At 38.2% G+C, this 24,006-nt stretch overlaps 1 protein-coding gene across 1 annotated transcript in view; it reads left to right on the forward strand.

Moving 5' to 3' along the window:
- The first annotated feature begins 16,959 nt into the window (after nucleotides 1-16,959).
- The window catches only part of LOC142339978 (uncharacterized), a 90,666-nt gene continuing 83,619 nt past the window's right edge, over nucleotides 16,960-24,006 (forward strand). Inside the window, exon 1 of the mRNA XM_075390356.1 lies at nucleotides 16,960-17,441. Within this exon, the coding sequence (XP_075246471.1) occupies nucleotides 17,220-17,441 (222 nt within the window). The 5' untranslated portion in view covers nucleotides 16,960-17,219. The remainder of the gene's footprint in view (nucleotides 17,442-24,006) is intronic.

Here is a 24,006-nt window from a genome sequence, read left to right on the forward strand (position 1 = left end):
GCAATGGATTACACATTGGTTGGGTTGACTAACACATACTGTTTTCTGGATGACATAATCGTAGTTAGCAAAGGCACCCAGGAATTGCACCTCAAATACGTATACAAATGTCTCCAAAAACTTGAAGCAGACAACCTTCGAATTAACTTAAGCAAATGTCACTTCGCAAAACATCAAATAAATTGGCTTGGTTTTACATTTTCCCAAAGTGGTGTTAAACCTATCGAATCTAAAACAGCGGCCATTGCGGAAATTAAAGCCCCAAAAACATTGAAACAATTACGATCATTTTTAGGTAGTGTTCATCATCTAAGCAAATTTATACCTAATCTTGCCAAAATATGTCACCCTCTTCGACCCTTATTAAAGAAAAACGAAAAATTTATTTGGAATGAGAATCATCAATCACATTTTGAACATATCAAAACTGTTATTGCAAACGCTACGGAAAATACTCATTATAATCCAACACTGGAAACGCGCATCAAATGTGATGCATCCCGCCAAGGTTTAGGCGCTGCACTCGAACAATTAGATTGCGAAGGGTGGAAAACAATAGCTTTCGCATCTCGTTTCCTTAATAGCAATGAAAAACGTTATAGTGTAAATGAACTCGAATTACTTGGGGTGGTTTGGGCCATTGAATATTTTAAATATTATCTATTTGGGAAAACCTTCACAGTTTTAACAGATCACAAAGCACTTCTTTCCGTCTTAAAATCACACCGCTCTAATAAATCTTACAACAGTAGATTAACACGATGGATTGACCGTTTGTTACCATTTGATTTTAATATTGAACATATTCCTGGTACCCGAATGGGCTTAGTTGATTATATTTCGCGACAACCAAATCAGAACGCTAAAAGTGTCAATCAATATGATGAGGAATTTATGGTAGCAACAATTTACCGTATTCGCGACGCGATTACATCTTTATTTAGTAACGCAAATAAAATTCCTTTCCAAAAGCGGCACATAACTAGTAATTATAAGCAACAAGTACATCCGACGCGAGTCCACTCTTGCAAACCTGCTAAAATTAGCGCGCATAATTCGAATGCCTCAATTAATTCACTCATTCCTCGAGCACAAGTAAACAATTACCATTCTGAATTCATTTCTAACTTTAATTGCCGTGCAAATCAACTGCTTCAATCTGATACCACACCCGCATCGCGAATCCAGTCGCAAAATTCTAATTGCAATTTGATAGCTAGCCCCACACAACAAGTACTCCATATCAACATGTCAGCAAAAGAGGCACCACAAAGCAACCCATCAACTTCACCACACACCCCAAGAGTGACATTTCGCACCCAATCCACCCCCATTTCATCTACCAGAGCCGGACCCAGAAACACCCAAGCATCATCATCACCAGAGGACTATGACATTGAGCTTTCACGGGAAGAGGTATTCGAAAACAACCTAAACCAACTCTTCACTAAGTCCTTCCTGGCGGTACTCACAAGCAAAGACGCGGTGCTGAAAGAGATCCGCGATTGTGTAATGCAGGATGACGAGGCCCGCTGTAAAGAAGTGAGCACATACATCCACTCCTTCTGGAAGGATCTACACGTAAAATCTGGGTGTCTGTGTGTTGACCAACGTGTGGCCATTCCGAATTCTATCAAGGAGGCGGTGCTCGAATCCATTCATATGACGCACCCGGGTAGTTGGGGGATGATATCTCTCTCCCAATATGCATGGTGGCCCTACATGCATAGGGAAATTTTAGCAAAAACATCCGATTGCGCCCCGTGTACGGATATTGGTAAGAATCTCAAACCTATTATACCAAAATCTAAATGGCACCCACACAAAGCTTGTCAAGAACCAAACGAAGAAATACAAATTGATTTTGGGGGTCCGATAATTAATGTTAAAGACAAAGATATTTACTTCTTAACATGTATTGACCGTTATTCAAAATATCCAACTGTTAGAATATTCGAAAATGCTAATGGGGTAAACGTAGTAAAATTTCTTCGTGATTATGCATATACTCATGGAATCCCGCGAACGATACGCTTAGACCAAGCAACTTGTCTTGTAGGTAAACAAGTAACAAACTATTGTAACGAAAATAATATCGACATTCTCGACGCTCCAGTCGGTGATCATAGAGCTATTGGATTGGTGGAGCGAATGATCCAAACAATTAAAAGACGTTTAGCCTGCATGAAAGCCGAAAATAAAGATACATTTTCCACAGCTAGAGCAATAAAACAAATAGTCTCTGATCTACGATTAACTAAGCAGAAAACAACAAAGATAACACCTTTTGAAGCTCATTTCGGTCGCCCTGCAAATACTCCCTTACGGAATATTAGCACACTTCCATCAAGTCAAAATCTAACTTATGAAAAAATTGTTAATCACTATTTAGATGCTGAGACAGTTTCTGCGGAGGATTTGCTCGACGAAAATGGATGGATCAGTGCCAACAGAAGTGACATTGAGATAGAGAATAAGATGTGCCAGGCCTCTTTAGACGCAGGACAACGCTATCGGGAGTCCGACATCAAAGAGTCCCGCTTTATAACGCATCCGCAGATCACAGACCCTATCCCCAGGACAGAACAGTCCCTTAACGTCAAACTGGCTCGCAAATTACCGCAAAAGAAAAGAGCAAAACGACAACTGGCGGGCCTGTACGAAGTGCTAAAACCTGGATCCTTCGTCACCAAATCGTCACCAACAACGACGATAATTAACGAGCCTGGCAGAACTCCAGTGAAAGTCCGAGATAGTGATCTCGCCAAATTTGGGACTAAAGCAGAACGATCCACCAACTTGTGGGTATACGCCCAGCGACGCCCTGCCCCGTACGAAAAAACCACAGAGTTTAAGATCGCGAAGCATAGTAACGATCTTAAGAAACAAAAGAGGGGCGAAATCAAGATCAGACATCGCCAACGTGATACTACATCAGTAGTATCCTCGGTGAATTCAAATGTCTCGCGTGCATTAACAGTCCGCAAGCCGATTAAACCACAATTCAAAAGACGCTTTACTGTTCCCACAGCTGATATCCAAGAAGACGTCTCAACTCAAAACCAGCCTCTTATTTCAATTGTACCGGCCCCACCTACACCTACATCACAAGTACCCCCCGCACAGACACAGGACGACCAAACAAAAGGCCGCAAGCGCAATCGACCCCAATTCTACGGCTTCACAGATGCTGACATCTCTCCTACAAGCTCTCTAGCCTCAACAAGTTCTACTCAACCAAAGAAGCGCAAGAACAAAAAAGAGAAGAAACAAGCAAAGCAGTCCGATTTGGTGGTAACCCTCATACAAACGGCGGAACAATCTCGAATCCCGTCACCTCCCAGACCTGACTTACAATTGGGACAAGTTTCACCACCGGATCCCAGAGTTCGATATTTCGAATATGAGCAAGAACGAGAAATGTCGGTGTGGGATGCTGAAAATGAAATTTAAATTCAAAAACTTCGTAAAACTGTCTTAAACTGCATTCATTTATTTAGTCTTGTTCCCGCTCTGCTGATCCAAATATAATGTTAATTTTACTTTGAATTCATCACAGTTCATCTTCATTTGTTAGCTTTTAATTCCTTCAGTATTCGCCCTGCGAATCCATTTATTTCTGTTTGTGCATTTCAATTATTCAGTACAATGTATTCATTTCACACGCTTAAATTATGACGCGTATTCGCTTCACATTTACACAATTATTTAACAATAGTAGTACTTCTACATTTTGAGTTAAATTATGTTCGTCTCATTCAATTTCATGTTATGTGCAGTTATTAAAAAATTGTAAATACATTAAAATTTTTTTTGTCACAAGGGAAATGTGATACATATGGATACCTAAATATATATCGAAACCTTTATGTGTACTAAATTATTTACCCTCTATATATATATAATTATATGATGTGTTTTATAAACTAAAAGTTATGACTTCTATTTATTCACCTATACTAATATTCCCGATAGTCTACTAAATTATTTCATATTTTGTTCATATCGATTTATTACTATTAATCATAATCTCAGTTAGTCAATCTGAATTCAAGTTACTCTGCATTTGCTCTTCATAATCCTAAGTTAATCTTAGCAGTGGATCCGCGTTGCGTTTCCAATAAACATAATTCACGCTACACAAGTAATTGTGTATTTGACCAGCACTTGCTACTCAATTCTTAAGACAAAGCATTCGCACCGCGAATCCTAACTTATTCAATAATAAAAGATATAACAGTACCCTAATTCTATCATTTTGAATAAGAATTGTTTTTTGATAATTTTGTAAAATTTGATGGAGGGACGAGCAGTTAAGAAAGAGTTCGCTCACTTCGTATCGGATTGCTAACCATTCCTTTTCAATTTCTGCCTTTTGTGCGAGCTGTGAAACCATTTATTTCCGGATATGGCAACCAATCGAGATCTGCTGTCAACTGTTTTGCACTCATAAAAAATGCATACGTGAGGTTTTTTTAAAGTTACTGGCATTGATTTTTTGCCGTATCAGCATCAGTTTGATTCAAAAAACACAAATACTTTTTTTTACTGAAATGAGTCAATAGCTACCGAACTTTATAAATCTAAAAGTATCTAAAAGTATTTTTTGAAATTTTCTGGCAATCATTCGAATTGTAGATGGGTAATAAATTAATTGTGGTTTCAATTGTTGTTTCAGATATATTCAACATCATCATTTTGGAAGTTTTGCTGGCTTAATTTTTGCATATCTGAAACTGTTTGTCTAAAACATTTGGCCTATCCCTTTTCACAAACGCTGAGGAATCCTTAAAAATTTTAAAGCAGCAGAATGTACACACTTTTCATAACAATAATATCCGATGTGAGATAGACACTTTATAAGAATGTGTACCTTATTCTTAATGAAAATGTCCGATTAAATATATGAACGACAAAAGTTTGACTGACTGATCTTGAATGACAAGCAGGTGGACTAGATTTGGTTTCTATCCAACGAGATTTGTTTGGGAAGAAGAATATTACGGTTCTCGACTGATTTAATGGAATAACGAAAACACAATTAGGGCTTCTTTCGTGTTTTCAATTTTATTGACTTTTTGTTTTGCCGTTTCTTAGTTTAGTTGATAATTATGAAAATAAATTAAAACGGGTACATCGTGCGCCCAGGACTTCAAAAACTATAATTTCATTTTATTTTACGATAAAATTTTTTTAAATGTTACGATAAAATGTTTTTGCTCACTCAAATCCAAACAGAAAATTAAGTAAGTAAAATTGATGCTAACAATTGCAAAAACATAAGTCTCTCACTCAGTATTTTGTCGATATTTAACTGACTATTTCCCTTAAATTAGTCCCTCAATTTAAAGGTCTTTAAACAGCAAGGGGACAACAATTAGGCTGTTATTTGTTCTTTCTACAAACAGAAAGGTAGCATTGATTTAGTCCAGGTTATAACAAATAATTGAATAGGAGTTTCTTACATGAAGACATGATTATCTGTTCATGATTTAAACTTCGAGTTCTTTCACTTCAAACATTGACTTTTGTTTTCCTAACGTTAAGCATTGACAATTACTCCTAATTGTTACGGGTTGGCATATTATGGTAGTTTTCGAAGTTAAAAAGTCATTATGGTATTTTTGGACACAATAATGATTCATATCAAAAAACTTGTTTAAATCAAATAAATGTTAGAGGAAATTATAACACTTATCTCTACACCCAGTAACATTTTAGTAAATTCACTCTAATATTCTCTCGTGTAATATTTTACGATTTTTTCTCGTGTAATGAAAAATGACACAACTTTTTGTGTGAAAAATGAGTGCCGTGTGGTTTCACGCTAAAAATTTACTCTATTATTCATGCGACTGAGCGTATTTGAAAACAGCAATATTAGATTTTTCGTGTTTTCAATTTTATTGTCTTTTTTGCCACTTCTTAGTTTAGCTGATAATTGCGAATATGAATTAAAACGTGTAAATCGGGCCCCCAGGGCTTGAATTCCAACCAGAAAATTAAGTGAGGAAAATTGATGCTAACAATTGCAAAAACATAGGTAAGTCACTCAGTTTTTTGGCGATATTCATCTGACTAATTCCTTCAAATTACCGAATTAAACCGAGCAATTTAAAGGTCTCCAAATTGCATGGGAACAACAATGAAGCTCATTTTTGTTTTTTCTACAAATGAGCCTTGATTTAGTCCAGGTTATTACAAATAAACAAATAGGAGTTTATTATATGAAGACAACCTGTTCATGATTTAAACTTTGAGTTCTTTCATTTCAAACATTGACTTTTATTTTTGAAGTGTTAAGCCTTGACAATTAATCCTAATTTTTACGTGTTGGTACATTATGGTAGTGTTCAAAGTGAAAAAGTAATTATTGCATTGTTGGACACAAAATTGCTTCCTCCACTCGGGACTGTTTTCCCACAACCAGCCCAATACTATTTCCATGTAACGGCTGCTTTCATATCAATGACAAGGAAAGTTTTATACCGCCCAGTTCGTTATTAGCGGTTTACAGGCTGTCGGGATACTAAGTTGTGCAGTTTGCTTTTGTAACTTTATGTCCGCTATTCTGTAAATTACCGTCGCAATAAACGTTGTTTTATTAGTACAAATAACTAATCCTTCAGCTTTGCAGAATAATAAAATCATTTGCTGGGACTACTTGCTAAGTTCCAATCGACTGATCAAATAAGTTTTCTCAGTTTCGGTTATCAACTCAATAGTTCAAGTTGGTGCTATTCAAAATCAAAAATTTGTTTCCCTATAGTTAGCTCTCTGTTTATGTTTATAAACGAATCAAAGGGGGTACATTTGGTTTCAGAATAGAGCACAATTCACAGAGGAGAACCCTTCTTTTTCCGTAAGCGGACTTGAGTTATTGGTAAAAAAGAATTCATTCGTTAGCCACTGGGGTTGAAGCCCTAGAGACGACGTAACATCTAGGTTTTTGGTTCGGAGGACTCAAGTCTCTGAACTGAAAATCTATCTTTTACCGCCTATAACTTTCCATGAACTCATTACAAGTCGTTCGTCTGGTCAAAGAAAAGGAACTTCATTCACCTTAATGTTCAGATACTAGAAGTTCTTTATTTTCTTTCTCACAAGCTATTCAAACTTTCAAGACTAAATTGATGATAAATTAAATTACATGTTTCACGTTAGCAAGACGCAGGATTTTACTGCTCAAGTGAGATTGAACGGTTAGGCAGATTGGATTTTCTTGTGCAAATAGCTTTCCTAGTTCTTTCAAAGCCAACATTACTTCAATTAAAATCTCTGGTGTGCTGCTCAAACTAGAGCTCTCAATTTTCCTTTATTTCTACAAAAACTGAACCGGGTTTATATGATCACAACAAAACTCAGGCATATTTAGCTGATTCCTCACAGCAATCAGCGACAAACACACGCGCTTACCTTAATTAAGCTTTGAAATGTGTGGAATCAGATCAATATGGAATTTCACCAGGCTTAGTTCTTTCATTTCACTTCTGTATAAGTGGCAGCAGCTGTGATTTTTTTTAGAAAAGTCAAACTAACGCTTTGTTGTTACCAGGTGAAAAGGGTAATTTTGGTATGCAGCGGTTTTAGTGACCTTGTTTTGTTAAGATTTTAACCCGGTCAGCCTGTTCGCACGTTTGGGGGCTCTTTTTACCCGTTTAAAGTTGTACTAAATTTAGTAACAAAAGATGTCGACATAAATTTGTTTAGATAAAATTTATGTTTGAGGATTATAATAATACTCGGCCCTGTTCACATCGCCGGCCCTGTTTTCCATCACGAAAACATCTTTCTTGCATAGTAGCTAAGGAGCAAGGTTAACCACTGGTCTCTTCTAAACTCCATTGTTCGTTTGAACTTTCGCTGATCAAATCACTCCGTCGGACCCTTCGATGGTCTCCGTGATTCGACCCTGATTATAACATCCTCGCTTGTCACTGTCTTCAATAAACCAAGCGAGATCACCTTCTGTAAAGTTTTCGTTCGCTGCAGATCGTCACTATCGCCGTTTGTTCAAAGTTGGCAGATACTCTTTTTTAAATCTGTTCTAAATGAGATTTGCATAGGGTTGAGTTTGTCGAAAGAGCTTTGGATGATCAATAAATTCCTCTGCGCTTGGTAGGTGTGGTAAGCAACCACTCGAGTTGCCAAGCATAAAATGATTGGCTGTCAGTGCTTCTAGGCCAGTAACATCTGAACTTACTGGATTCAACGGTCTTGCATTCATTGTTTGCTTCACAACACATGTCGTAGTTGAAACAACGTCCTATGTGACTAATCTGTTCCCCAAAACTACATACATTGCTTTCATGCAACTTCTGACCAACTTTTCCCATACCTCTCCAAAGTGGGGGTGCTTCGGGTAGGTTGAACTTCCATCTCATTCATTGCTGAATTAGATGTTCCTCGATCACTTCTTTGTTACATGCAGCAACGTACTCTACAAACTCTCCTTCAGCTCCAACAAAGTTTGTCCCGTTGTCGCTGATGATCGTACTGGGTTTGCCTTTTTGTGCAACAAACCGGCAGATTGCATCGAGACAGCTATCCGTGTATTATTTCGGTACCACTTTTATGTGCACCGCTCTCACAGTTAGACAAGTGAATAGACAACACCATCGCTTTTCGTTTCTTCGCCCAATCTTCACAGTGAGGGGGCCAAAGTAGTAAAATCCAAATTTTGTAAAGGCTGTCGAAGCATCTAGCTGCTCTGCTGGTAGATCTCCAATAACTGGAGTTATCGTTTGTGCTCTGCCTTTTCTGCTGGTAACATACCTGTTCTTGATTTAGCGTAAGGCGTTTCGTAGGCCTAGGATCCATATCTTCAGCTGATCAATGTTTCTGTCATGCTCTGTGCCTTCGTGTTGGTTGTTCTTGTGCTCGTTTTGCAAGAACAAATCAACTGTATGATGTTTCCCAGGTAGCAATTTTGGATGTTTTGCGTTGAAGTCCAAATGACTTTTAATTATTTTGACTTTGCACGAATAAGTCCTTCTTCATCCAGAAAAAGTGCGAACTGTAGGATTTTGCTGCTTTTTGGGATTTTATTTTCAAGTTTGAGAGATTTCTTCCCTCCACCAAACTGTTCTCGCTGTAGTAATTTGAAGATGATTGCTTTTGTTTTTTCCTTTTCTTCAATGCTGACTAAAATGTTGCTGGATTGTGTTTGCACAATGCTCGCTGTACGTATGCCTCTGTGTTTGCTAGCCTGTTAAAGTTTTTGAATCAGTCCCAATAAATAACCGCTTTTTTGCTTCCCCCTGTGTCATGAAGACTGATGAGTGTATGTTCTCAACATCTGAGGCAAAGACTACGTTGACTTGCTCTGGCCATTTACTCTGTGGTTGCTTTAACCAGGCCGGCCCAGTGAGCAACTCTTCTTGAGTTCTTCAATGGTGATTGCTCTCGTGCCGATGCCCACTGGGTTGTTGATAGCGCGCACAGGTACCCACTGCAATACATCAGTTGTATCCAATATCTCAGCCACTCGATTGGACACAAACACTTGCAGTTTACGATGGGAGTTGTGTATCCACTGCAGTACTGTTGTTGAGTCCGATCAAAACTGCAACATTGTATCTTCATTTCATGTTTCCTGACTATCTCCTTCAACCGTAATGCCATGACTGCCACTTGCAATTCCAGTCGTGGTATTGAAAGATGCCTCATCGGTGCTTTTTCTAATTACAAATGCTAAGTCGGCTGAGTATTCATTTGGTTGGGATCTTAGATAGGCCACTGCACACATTGTGTCTTCAGATGCTTCAGCAATCACATGAGGTTCCGCTTTGTCCCTCACCGTAATGAAGTATCTTCTATCGATGCTTGTTTCAGCTGCAATTGAAATTGGTACTTCCACTTAATGAATTCTTCTTCATCACCAGGCTCTACTTCATTGTCCCAATGTTGCCCATTCTTAGTCCAGGTGCCTTTCAGAAGTCGTCTCATGTGAACTCTGAACGGAGCAAACAATCCGATGGGGTCGAATACTGAAGAAACCAGTGACCGAATCTTTTTCTGTGTTATAAACGCTTCAACTTCCTTGCTTGTACCTCGGCACACTTGAAGACTATCATCAGTAACAGACCACTGTAGTGCAATCACTGAGGATCCCTCTGTATTAGATTCCAATTCGACTTCCTTTGTGTTGCTGATTGATTTCAAATCGACTGAGATTGCTTCGGAATCCTTTTCGCTTTTACTTATCCACTTTTTCGGATCAAAATTCATGCTGTGAAAGTATTTGTTGCAACTGACTGAACACCTCGATTGCCTCTTCAAGGGTTTCTGCTGAGTTGATTAAATCGTCCATGTAAAAGTTGTTTTGTATTACTTTTGCTGCAATTGGATACAATCCTTCGTTATTGAGTCAAACTCGTCTGAGAGCATAGTTTGCACAAGTTGGAGAACTTTTAGCTGTAAGAACATGACACTGATATTTGTATATTTGAACAGGTTCTTTAGTTGCCGGGCGCGATAGAAACCTCAAGCAACTTCTTTCCCTCTCGGGAACTTACACTTGTAGGAATATCGATTCGATGCTGTCACGGCTATTAGTCCTTCACGAAATCTGAAAATCGTTCCAATCAGCCCATACAGTAAATCCGGTCCTGCTAATAGTTTATTGTTTAAAAATATGTCTTTGTACTTTGATGCGGCATTGCAAACACGTCTTACTTTGCCAGGCTTGTTCGCGTTCAGCACTGGATGGTGTGGCAGATACCGTTTTTTCCCAAAGGTGCCTTTCACTTTGGATTGATCTATTATCTTAACTAATCTCTTATCTACGTCTGTATCTATTGACTGTTGATACAAATTCTTCATCTTTGGGTTCCTTTGGAATCTTTGAGCTGTAGTTGTTCGGCAGGTTTGGCGCTGGTTTACCCCACAGCATTCCCACTTCATACCGCTCGACTGTAAATTTTATTGTACTCTCTAGCATTTTTTGTGCCTGCAGTTCTTTCTTTGACTGCCTGACAACGATAATTTTGGAAGCATAGGTTTCTATGTCCCACCATTTTGGATATTTGCGGCCACTTTCACATCTTCTGTGAAGGCGGAATGACAAACGTTTTTTCTTCTCTTGCCTGTCTTGGGTCCACTGAATACCCATCTTAATTCTGTTAGAACGGCGAAAGTTTGAATTCTTGGTCCTATCCTTTAGTCAAATGGTCTCTGTAGCTCGTACGCATCTTGACCCAGCATGATGCCGACTGTCATCATATTGAAGGTTTTGTTTGGGAGAACGTTGAAGTGGTTGAAGCTCTGCTTTAGCTTATTGTTGTCGTAGTTTGTGGTTCCCAAGGAAATTGAGGCATTCACAAACACTTCTCGAACTATCTGAAAGAAGCTCGTAAATTCGTTACCTTGACTGATGGTTGTTGCGCTTACGTTGAATAACTGACTAAAGCTTTTGAATCATGCATTCGGATTGCCTATTGATATCGCAAAGTAATGAGTTGTGCCTCAACAATTAGGTAAGGCTGGCCAAAACTCCGTTCCTACAAAGCTCAAGCTTCAACAAACGGATCTCCGGAGTAGCCCATACTTGCTACAGCCGATCTCGTTTTGCCAGTCAACAATTTCTTCAATAGGCTCATTTTCTCTGAGTTGGGAATAGCACGGTTATGAACTGTTGCTACAAACAAATTCGACCATTCCGGCCACTAGAGTGGATTTCCGTCGAAAGAGTGGATTTCTGTCGAAAGACTTCTTTAGACAAAAATTCGAGTGAATTTTTGTCGAAAGAACTCCGGCCACTCGAGTGGATTTCTGTCGAAAAAAATTCTTCAACTTTGGTAGCTGACTACTGCTGCTTGGTACAACGCTCTCAAACCCGTTGGGTTAACGGTTGAGTTTGAAACGCTGAGGGTCTGGATTAAAGTAAGCTTTCTCGATCGAAACTGATTCGACAGTTATCGTGCTGTTCTTTGTATGATCAAAACTACAGTCTAAAAAGTTTGCAAATTTATCTGATTGGTCGAGCCAGCCGAAGACGTCCTTGCTTGTTGGACTTTTGCAATCAAAAGGCGATCGGCTTCTAATAAAAAGCGCGGCACCATCATCAGAACCAGGGTCTCTGGCATCAAGTGTTTCCTTTTCGTATTGAAGTCTGACTGCACCTTCTTCTTCCAAACGGTGCAATTCCATCTGAAGCTCCTTTTGCTTCATTTCATATTCAATTCTTCTCAACTTTGCTAGGCCAATCCTTGTTTTTGATCAGTTGGTAGTCTTCTTCATTTTTCAGCTCAATCTGCTTTGTGCAGTGGCTGATTTGGCTCTCGGGGTTGCTGTGACTACGTGCGCGAGTCACATTTTGTTCACTTTGACGCCGCAGTTTGACGCTTTTAAATCCTGTAGTTTTGTTTTTGGCAAAGTTGTCACCTCAACCTCGTTCGACTGTTCAACTTGAATTGCCTCGTTGGCCTTTTGTCTTGTTCAAGTTTAGGTAGCGGCTTGAATTCCAGTGTCCGGGTCGGTGGAGCAAATTTAACGGCTGCCTTCCTATCAAGCACAAAGAAATTTTTAAACCGACTCGTTCGTTATTAGCTGTTCTCAAGCTGTCGGGATACTAAGTTGTGCAATTTGCTTTTGTAACTTTATATTCGCTATTCTTTAAATTACCGTTGCATTAAACGTTGTTTTTTTAGTCCAAATAACTAATCGTTCAGCTTTAGTGAATAGCAAAACCGATTGCTGGAACTACTCAGTAAGTTCAAATTGACTAATCAAATAACTTTTCTGAGTTTTGGTTAATAACTCAATAAATCATATTGGGGCTATTCAAAACCAACAGTTTGTGTCCCTATAGGTTGTTCACTGTTTATGTTTAAAAACGAATCTAAGCGGGTACATCCGGTTTCAGAAAAGAACACAATTCACGGAGGAGAACCTGTCTTTTCCCGTAGCGGACTTGAGTTATTGGTCAAAACAGAGGTCTTTTGTTAATCTCTGGGGCTGAAGCCTTAGACGCGACCTAGTATCTACGTTTTTGGCTTAGAAAATTCTGTGAACTGAAACTCTGTCTTTCACCGCCTGTTACTTTCAACGAACTGATCATAAGTTGTTCTTTTGGTCAAAGAAAAGGTATTTTTGCCAGCCTAATGTTCAGATACCAGAGAATTGTTTATTTTCTTTTCTCTCAAGTTACTCAAACGTTCGAGACCAAATCGATAATAAGATAAATTACAAGTTTCACGTTAGCAAGACACAGTAGCTTACTGCTCAAGTGAGATTGAACGGTTAGGCAGACTGGATTTTCTTGTGCTATTAGTTTTCCTAGTTCTTTCAGAGCCAACCTGACTTCAACTAAAATTTCTGGAGTTCTGTTTAACCTGGGGCTCCCATTTTTCCTAAGTTTCCACAAAAACTGAACCTATGATCACAAAAAAGCTCAGACAGAATTACCTGTTTCTTCACATCAATCTGCGACACAAACTCGCTTACGTTTATTAAGCTATGAAATTTGTGGAATCAGACCTATGCGGAATGTCACGAGAATTAGTTCTTTCACTTTGCTTCTGTATAAGTGGCAACAGCTGTGATTTTTTTTAGAAAAGTCAAACTAACACTTTGTTGTTACCAGTTGCAAACCGTTTTTTTTGGTGTACAGTGGTTTTAGTGACCTTGTTTATGTGAAGATTTTAATACGGTAAGCCTGTTCGCACGTCTATGGTCTCCTTTTACCCATTTGCAGTTGTATTAATTTTACAAATGAAATATGTCGACATAAAACTTGCTTAAATAAAATTAATGTTAGAGGAAATTATTAATGATCGTTCTTCAAATTCCCCGTTACCCTATCTCACATACCTCTCAGCCTTACCCAATTCTACGTCCCATTCTTTACGTCCCCCAAACTCCTAAGCACTCACAAAATTACCCTCGTATAACCTTCCATTACCCCTATCTAATCTCTACACCCAGTAGCATTTTTGTAAATTCACTCTAATATGCTCTCGTGTAAAATCGCACAATTTTTTCTCGTGTAATGAAAAGTGACACAACTTTTTGTGTGAAAAATGAGTGTTGTGTGATTTCACGCTAAATATTTACACTATTATTCGTGCGACTGAGCGTATTTGGAAAACAGCAATATTAGGAATTTCGTGTATTCAATTTTTTTGTCTTTTTGTTTTTTTCGCTTCTTAGTTTAGCTGATAATTGCGAATAATAATTAAAACGGGTAAATCGGGCCCCCAGGGCTTGAATTCCAGTCAGAAAATTAATTGAGGAAAACTGATGTCTGACAGTTTTTTGGCGATATTCATCTGACTAATTCCTTTATATTACGGAACTAAACATAGCAGTTTAAAGGTCTTTATATAGCGTGGGGACAACAATGAGGCTGTTTTTGAGCTCATATTTGTTTTTTCTACAAACAAAAAGGTAGCATTGATTTAGTCCAGGTTACTACAAATAACCAAATAGGAGTTTATTATATGAAGATTATCTGTTCATGATTTAAACATCGAGTTCTTTCATTTCAAAAATTGACTTTTGTTTTTCAAACGTTAAACATTAACAATTACTCCTAAATTTTACAGATTGGTATATTATGGTAGTGTTCCAAATTAAAAAGTCATTATAGTCATTATTTTTCTGACACAATATTGGTTCATCCACTTGGCACAGTGTTTTCCTACAACCGGCCACAGAACTGTAAAATTTTTTTCGAAGTTGTAAGTTTCCATCTATGTTTGCTTAAATCTAAAGTGAATCAAATATATCGAACAGTGTACATTTTTGGCTGTCAAAGAAGTTTTAACTAAATTTGAAGTAAGTCAGTAATTTTTTCAACATCTAAGCGGTTCTTCTTTCCGATAACAATTCAGCGCATTTAGTTACAAAACCACAAAATTGAGGAACTTTTTATGGAATTTAATTGCAGACATTGGTAGTTTTAATCCCAATCACTGTAAAAATTAGTTGCAAGACTGTAGAAATTGAGTACCATACCGGTTTCTTCAATAACATGCAACTTAATCCCGCAATTTTGGAAAACTTTTTCTGAGGAATTCAGGTTACGATAAATCAAATCGGTCCGAACTATTATATATCAATTATTTTGTGATCTGCTCATGAATAACAGCCTAACTTGGTTTTAAAAATTAAATTAAGAGCAAATTTTTATGCTTAAGACTTGTTTGAGCTAAAACTTTCAGTCACAAGTTGATGGGTGCGGAAAGATTAAAGTCTTAAAACCGATGGCATCAATTCGTGATTGCAGAGGCTCCAAAGTGTGATTTTTCCATCATTAAAAATTGCTGCAGTTTGTATTTTTATATGTGCTGATATGAGAATCTACTGTTCTTTCACTTGAAGCAACCTGCGTTGATTTGAAATGGAGGAAGTTTCCGCAGTGCAACTGTCAGTTGCAAACATCGAGCAGATCAAGAAATATTAATTAGTGTCAGGCTACGTTGAAGAGCGCGTATTTGCCGCCCTGATTCTAGCTGTGGTGATCCTGCAGCCAAATTGAGTTTGGTTAATTATTGAGAACGCAAAAAGTTTTTTCTAATACGATGTTGGTCTAAGCGCACAATACTTTGTTTTAAAGTGGAGTTCGAGTGGCGATAATTTACGCATTCAAATGTTTGCTTTTGTATGCCAGGTTAACTATCTGTTCATTTCCAGCAGCTCTATTACTACAGAGGGATGTTGCCTGATTTCTGCAATTAAACGTAGCTGATTTCCACAAAGGCAAAATCAAATAATGCATTTCAGATTTGTCTTGGTGGTGTAATGTTTGAGCAGGTTTTTATCTCTGTTTTTTGCACTTTGTAAGATCTCAGTTAAACTATAGTACTAATTTTAATATTTTGATTTTGTCTTCAATTTTTACTGTGATTTTTACAAAATGTACGCCCATGAGAAGGTGTGTTTCATGTTAAATACCAGAGCAGGAGGTGAAAAAATCTTCAGATTATGCTTGACTTCCATGACTCTATGACATGGTATTTATCAATCAAATTCTTACAATAATTAACTATTGATTAGCAATATGGATAAGACTACTGATAAAAACGACAAATATTCTTCGCTTGCTAGCGAGACAAGCTTAGTGTGCCAACCAGCTGGTCTGAGTTCTCGAACTTGGGCATCATATAACCTAGTCTTTTGTTTTTCCTTGTTCCTGTTGGCTTCCTAGCTTAGTATACGTTGAACAAATGGAACCTCTTCCCGGGTCGAGGTTTTGACAAAAAAAATGTAAGATTAGCGGTGAATAGCGGTGAAAAAAACTTTTTTCACCGCAAAGCGCCCGCATCTTTTAGCGTTGAATGCGCTGAAAGCGGTGAATTTTTGTAAGAATTGCGTTGAATTTTGCGGTGAAAAATTTTTTTCACCGCATTCACCGGAATTCTTACAAAAAGAAACTGCCATACAAGGTTTTGAACCTCTACCTGATGCGTGTCACCAACTTCGTAACCCACTGCTCCATCTGTCACTAACTTCAATGATATTTCCTGTGAATATAAGATATGCGTTGAAATTAGCACGGTGAATAGTTGTAAGATTTGCGATTTTAGCGGTGAAAATTTTTTTCACCGCATTCTGCCGGTAGCGGTGAAAAAATTTTTTTCGCCACATTCTGCTTGTAGCGGTGAAATTTTTTTTCACCGCATCCTGCTTGTAGCGGTGAAAAATTTTCTTTCACCGCTTAAGCGCTGAAAAAAAATTCACCGCTTTAAAGTTTTTCTTCACCGCATTCATCGCATTGAATGCAAATCTTACACTTTTACTCAAATTCACCGCAAATCTTACATCTTTTAGCGATTTTTAGCGGTGACACCTCGACCCGGGTTGTCAAGCTGCGTGAAGCTTATCCGATACAAAATTTATATTAAGTTATTCTGTCTCAACCTTTTAAGAGAGTTTTGTGCAACGTTCCATTTACTAGTGTATCATTTTTTGGCATAAATCAGCATAACTTCATCTTGATTGTTATGATTCAGGAAGCAGTCCTCTACAATTTCAATTGCTGTGACAAACTGACTCCAGCAAAACGAATTGAAATTGATGAGAGAGCAACACAAGTAGTCTTTCAACTGAACATTAAGGGACCGTACAAAGACCGGCTTATTATTCTCAATTTTCCCCAATGTTCGGTACTCGGAAAGCGAAAATTATTTGTGGAAATTGAAATCCGTTCTGCAGAAAACGAAACATTTCTCGTGAATCGTTGTGTAAAAAAAGAAAAAGATTTCGTCCCTGTTAGCATGAGATTCATATCTCCGATCGTACACATTTCACAGCAGAAACCCACCCCTTTCCTGCGACCAGTCAAAATAACATTGCCCTGCGTGGAGAAAAATCTCTCAACCTACTCAGATATCACTCCACAGAATGATGAAACACTGTTTGTGGGAAGAAACAGTTGTATTCTAGAATGCTTCACCTTTTCAGGAAAGGCCATAATAGCGAACAAACAACGAAAAATAGTAAGTAAATGCGTTGACGTTCTAGTTATAGGATAATATAAATTTTACAGTAAACAAACGACGATGAAAAAACCAACACCCGGGTCGAAGTGTCACCGCTAAACATCGCTAAAAGATTTAAGATTTGCGGTGAACTTGAATAAATGTGAAAATTTGCGCTCAATGCAATGAATGCGGTGAAAACATATTGCAGTGAAAACATGAATGCGTTGAAAACAAAATTCACCGCTAAAAATCGCTTAAGCGGTGAAAAAATTTTTTTACCGCTACCAGCAGAATGCGGTGAAAAAAAAAATTCAGCGCTACCAGGATGCGATGAAAAAAATTTTCACCGCTCAAATTGCAAATCTTACAAATATTCACCGCTAAATTCAACGCTTATCTTGAATTCACAGGAAATATCATTGCAGTAAGTGACAGATGGCGGAGTGGAATAAAAATTTGTTGACATGTAGGAGGTGAGAGGTTCGTACCCGTGTATGGCAGCTTCTTTTTTGTAAGAAATCCGGTGAATGCGGTGAAAAAATTTTTTTTACCGCTAAAAACAGCAAATCTTACAAAAATTCACCGCATTCAAGGCTAAAAGATGCGGGCGCTTTTCACCGCTAATCACCGCTAATCTTACATTATTTTTGACCAAACTTCGACCCGGGTACGCACATCATAAGATGAAGTCCTCGACCAAAAACAGATATAGGCCAGACGGAGTTGGGTAGCCGACAAGAGGGTTCAGACCAATCAGACCCACATTCAAGTATAAGCAAGATCGAACAGACTTTGATCGCCCTGGGCCAGACTGAACCGACCCAAGACCGAGCCTGGGCCAGACCGAACAAACCCAAGGCCGACCATAGGCCAGAGAGAGCAGACTCAAGACCAACCCTTGACCAGACCGAACAGACCCAAGACGAGGGGCAGACCAAACAGACCCAAAGCCGACCCTGGGCCAGACTGAACAGACTTTGGTTACACTGAGACAGCCCGTCTTAAACATGTAGAATTGGACTGAGAGAATTTTATTTTATTTTATGCGTTTCAAAATTTAGGCACAAAAAATAACGTTTGACTGTCTCCACTATGTTGACTGTCTTTAAAAAAAACATCCAATCAAAGAAATTCAGTGTATATTTAATTGTCTATCTGTATGTTGCTTATTGATCAAGAACGACTGCCGCTTACAATAATGGTCATTTCAGGGGCCAAACATTTTTTTTTGCTGAGGATAGGCTACAGTTTTGAGCTGGTCCTCTGGGTTTTGATCCAAATAGTCTGTTTGACGCTGATTAGAACACACTTCTGTAATATTAACTCTCCAAAGAAGTTACCCGAGCGAAATTGTTTGTGGAGTCACACCAAAATTTTGGGAAATCCCTAGACCGAACAGACTGACAATTGGGTAGGAGAACAGACAGACTGACGTTGAGTATGGACGGACACAACAACTGCACCAAAGACCGGGCGTGGGCCAGACCGAATATTCCCAATTCAGGTATGGGCCAGACAGAACATACCGACACGGTTATAAACCGGTCCAAGCAGACTCAATTTAGGTATAGACCAGACAGAAAATACCTCCGGCGACGACGGGTTATAGGCCAGATTGAACAGACCCAATTGAGGTCTGGGCCAGACAGAGCAGACCGACGACGGGGTATGAAACAGACTGAACAGACTCACTTCAGGTATGGGCCAGAGAGAACTGGCCAAAATCATATATGAACCAGACCGAAAAGATGAAATTCAGGTGTGGGCCAGACGGAGCAGCGCAACCCAAAATTTGTCCAGACTGTGAACTCGGTCGTACAGTCGTGGTCCAAGGACTTCATCCTGAGATAGCATATTTTCTGTAAATCCTGTATGACATGATAATTGAAGTTTTTTCAATTTAGCAGACCGAACCAATTCGAATAATGCATTTGCTTTCAGCAGATTTTAATGACAAACTCAAACATTGATCAAGAACGAATGCTGCTTACAATAATGGTCATTTCAGGGGCCAAATTTTTTTTTGTTGCTGAGGATAGGCTACAGTATTGAGCTGGTCCTCTGGGTTTTGATCCAAATAGTCTGTTTGACGCTGATTAGAACACACTTCTGTAAAATTAACTCTCCAAAGAAGTTACCCGAGCGAAATTGTTTGTGGAGTCATACCAAAATTTTGGGAATTCCCTAGACCGAACAGACTGACAATTGGGTAGGAGAACAGACAGACTGACGATGAGTATGGACGGACACACCAACTGCACCAAAGACCGGGCGTGGGCCAGGCCGAATATTCCCAATTCAGGTAACACACCGACACGGTTATAATCCGAACCGAGCAGACTCAATTTAGGTATGGACCATACAGAACATACCTCCGGCGACGACGGGCTATGGGCCAGATTGAACAGACCCAATTCAGGTCTGGGCCAGACAGAACAGACCGACGACTGGGTATGAAACAGACTGAACAGACTCACTTCAGGTATGGGCCAGAGAGAACTGGCCAAATTCATATATGAACCAGACCGAAAAGATGAAATTTAGTTGTGGGCCAGCCGGAGCAGCGCGACCCAAAATTTGTCCAGACTGTGAACTCGGTCGTACAGTCGTGGTCCGAGGACTTCATCCTGAGATAGCATATTTTCTGTAAATCCCGTATGAGATGATAATTGAAGTTTTTTCAATTTAGCAGACCGAACCGATTCGAATAATGCATTTGCTTTCAGCAGATTTTAATGACAAACTCAAATTTTGATCAAGAACGACTGCTGCTTAAAATAATGGTCATTTCAGGGGCCAAATATTTTTTTGTTGCTGAGAATAGGCTACAGTATTGAGCTGGTCCTCTGGGCTTTGATCCAAATAGTTTGTTTGACGCTGATTAGAACACACTTTTCTAATATTAACTCTCCAAAGAAGTTACCCGAGCGAAATTGTTTGTGGAATCACACCAAAATTTTGGGGATTCCATAGACCGAACAGACTGACAATTGGGTATGAGAACAGACAGACTGACGATGAGTATGGACGGACACACCAACTGCACCAAAGACCGGGCGTGGGACAGACCGAATCTTCCCAATTCAGGTATGGGCCAGACAGAACATACCGACACGGTTATAAACTGGTCCAAGCAGACTCAATTTAGGTATGGACCAGACAGAAAATACCTCCGGCGACGACGGGTTATGGGCCAGATTGAACAGACTCAATTCTGGTCTGGGCCAGACAGAACAGACCGACGACTGGGTATGAAACAGACCGAACAGACTCACTTCAGGTATGGGCCAGAGAGAACTGGCCAATTTCATATATGAACCAGACCGAAAAGATGAAATTTAGGTGTGGGCCAGCCAGAGCAGCGCGACCCAAAATTTGTCCAGACTGTGAACTCGGTCGTACAGTCGTGGTCCGAGGACTTCATCCTGAGATAGCATATTTTCTGTAAATCCTGTATGACATGATAATTGAAGTTTTTTTCAATTTAGCAGACCGAACCGATTCGAATAATGCATTTGCTTTCAGCAGATTTTAATGACAAACTCAAATATTTGGAGTCCATAAAAGCAGAAACGACGTATTAAAAGAGTTGCATTGGGTTTGGAAAAAAGTGATTCCAAAACACTATGTGTTAATTAAATTTCCTATATAAAATTGTCGAAACAAGTAGAATTCGAAAATCCAATCGGAGAGGGTCTGCGAGTCCCCGCATGAAATTCCTACACATATTTTTAAAATTAAAGCCTAAACAAATAATGGATTTTGAAACCATGAACACATAGCCACAAAATAACCGTATTTCGCGTTGGTCGTCAGGAAGCTTGCTTTTTTATAATATCAGTTTGGCAGTTAATAAGTTTTATAACAAATCAAGAATTCACAATTTTTTGATTTTTTTGTCTCGAAGAAACTCCAATCTAACTGCCAACTTGATTGCAATATCATCCATTATAGCAACCAATTACCACAGCATGGTTCGAAAATAGTTGTTGCGTAAACTCAGCTTAGATATTCCTTAAATCTCGACTAAAAAAGAGCGTACAATATTACGTAAAACTTTAATAACAGCCGAATTAATTCTATTAAATTTGTTTCAGCTGACCATTGATTATCTGTTTGCTAATTAGTTTAATCCAAACAGTTTTACTTGAAGCTACAACTTATTTTTTCCTTTTGGCCAAAATATATATTTTTTTGAAAGTAAAGAAACAATATATATTATTATATTACCTGCTGTCTATCGAAACCAACGGGCGTTCAGAATTTCATTTGATAGCAAGACTATACGAGATTTTTTTTTCTCAAAACATAGAATCCAAAACAACGCTCTCAACATTTTTTTATCAAAAAAAGATATTTTAGACTAAAGGTCTCTTCAACAACCCACTGCGCCGAAATGAAAACACCGAAAATGTGTTATTTGTAAATCAAACCACTAAGAAGATCAATCAGGTCACAATAAGGCAGTCTTCTTAGAGCAGGAAAAACAAGCTTTTAGAGAAAATTGATTTTTGAAGGTTGTAATAGCTTCATTAAGATGAAAATTTTTTCTTGAAATTTTTTTTCAATGTAAACAACTGTTACATTTGCAACCTCCAGTTTCCAATTTCGTATTTGGCCTTAAATTCAAAGTTAATAAATTAGCATTAGCAAGAAAGCCTACTAATTGTTAAGAAAGAAACACTTCATTCATATATATTGCACTAAAATTAAGGAATATATAATCTCATTTTTCGCAGAACGTCGTTATTGCTGTTGACATGTCCCACTCCCGTTTTCTGTTTACCAGAAATGGAGTTTTACATGGTAAATTGTCTGCCTTGAAGACAATTTTAGTCGACAAAATGTTCGCCATTTTCTTTGATTTTATATCAATCGACGCAAAATCATCACAAGCTAACTATATCTAAATTCCGAAAACTGAAAAGCCTACTTACAACGAAAATACACAAAATTTCTTAGCAGTTTTCCGTAAGCAGCAGTTTGTCAAGTCCCACGTAACATCTATTCAACTTGATTGCCTCCATAAATTCGACCAAAAATTTGCTTTCTGAATTTACCAACTTTATGAGCAAGCTGAATAGATTTCAAGCGGGAGTCAACTTAATACTGCGTATAGAAAACTGACGGAATTCTCTCCGGATTATCTTTTGTCAGTTGACTTCCCTAATCGAGTTTACGCGCCTATCTTGTGAGATCTTGCAAGAATCTTGCAAAAAACGCTTATCTTGTAAGATCTTGCAACTAGACGCTTATCCTGTAAGACATCTTGTAAGATCTTACAAGATAAGCGCGTGTAAGCCTTCTTGTGAAACTTGGCTATCTGTCAAAGTGTCATGCAAGGTCTTACAAGGTAAGCGTTTTCTGAACAGCTAAATAATTTGAAGGGTGCTCAAAGAAATGGAATAAAAAGTCACTCAAAATTTTTGCTTTGATTGTTTAACTAAAAGTTGTGAATTAACAGGTAAATTTAGGTTGAAATTTATGGTCTCAACGAGAATTAATAGTTCTTTACCAAGGTGCTAATAGCCGTGACCAAATTTGGTTGTTTTACTATTTGAAACATAGAATTTTCATGCTATAATTGTAGTAATAATGTCTAAGCAGTAAGCGCCAACAGCTGATTAATGGTTCGAAAAGACTTAAAATGTGCTAAAATGCTTGCTTACTGTCCCTTTTTGCAAGCTTCTACTCCTTGCCCATCCTCCCCTTAAACGATGTTGATTTACGTTTTTACTCTATATCTCGCATGGAATCATTAAATTAATTTTCAGAGGCCTCGCAAATTAGAATCATTTCTGTTGCAACCTTTTTTAATCGGTTTTTCTCGTGTTTATGGTTTCTTGACTAGAATTTCGTCAAGTCTGTTACACTCTCTGCAAAGATTTTAATAGGCAACAAAATTACCAATGGACAGAATAAGTCCAGAATTAGGTTAGAAACTGCCATTGGAATTTAAGACATCCAGTTTTGTTTCTCTGATTTCTTCTCTTATTACAAGTGACCTGATAAGATTAAGGCCAGTAAAAATCCAGAAATTAGATAACTTGACTCAGTTTCGAATCGCCCTGGAACCATACTCCAGGTTGATTATTAAAACAAATATATGCAAAAAAATTTTAAGAATCAGGATGATTTTCAAAAGGTAAAATTGTCACAAGTAAACAAATATAATTGCATAGCATTCAGTTGCGAGACGGAAGCAATTCTTTTTTCTTTAGACAAAGTTATTCAGAAGATTCATTGGTCGAGCAAAATACGGAGCCAAAGTTTTGACTATTAGCGTTGATCAAAAAAATCTTCCAGTCTTTTTTACAATCAACTTATTTTGAGTGTGATATTGGTAATATTGGCAAAATGCTCGGTTTTTATTTGTCTAATATCATTCAAATGTTACACGCACAGCAATTAATCAATAAAATCTGTTCATTTCAGTTTATTCGACGACAATTAAGAAACAATTGCCAATTGTATCATTACAATGAAGCGAGATGCTATTGAAATTACCACCATAAACAAGCAAGGCCATCAAATAACAAGTAATTGAAGTTTAAAACTCAATTAAAGGTTAATGTAGAAA

This window comes from Convolutriloba macropyga, chromosome 5 (genome assembly GCF_964194025.1).
Source record: "Convolutriloba macropyga chromosome 5, txConMacr16.3, whole genome shotgun sequence".
Lineage (NCBI taxonomy): Eukaryota > Metazoa > Xenacoelomorpha > Acoela > Convolutidae > Convolutriloba > Convolutriloba macropyga.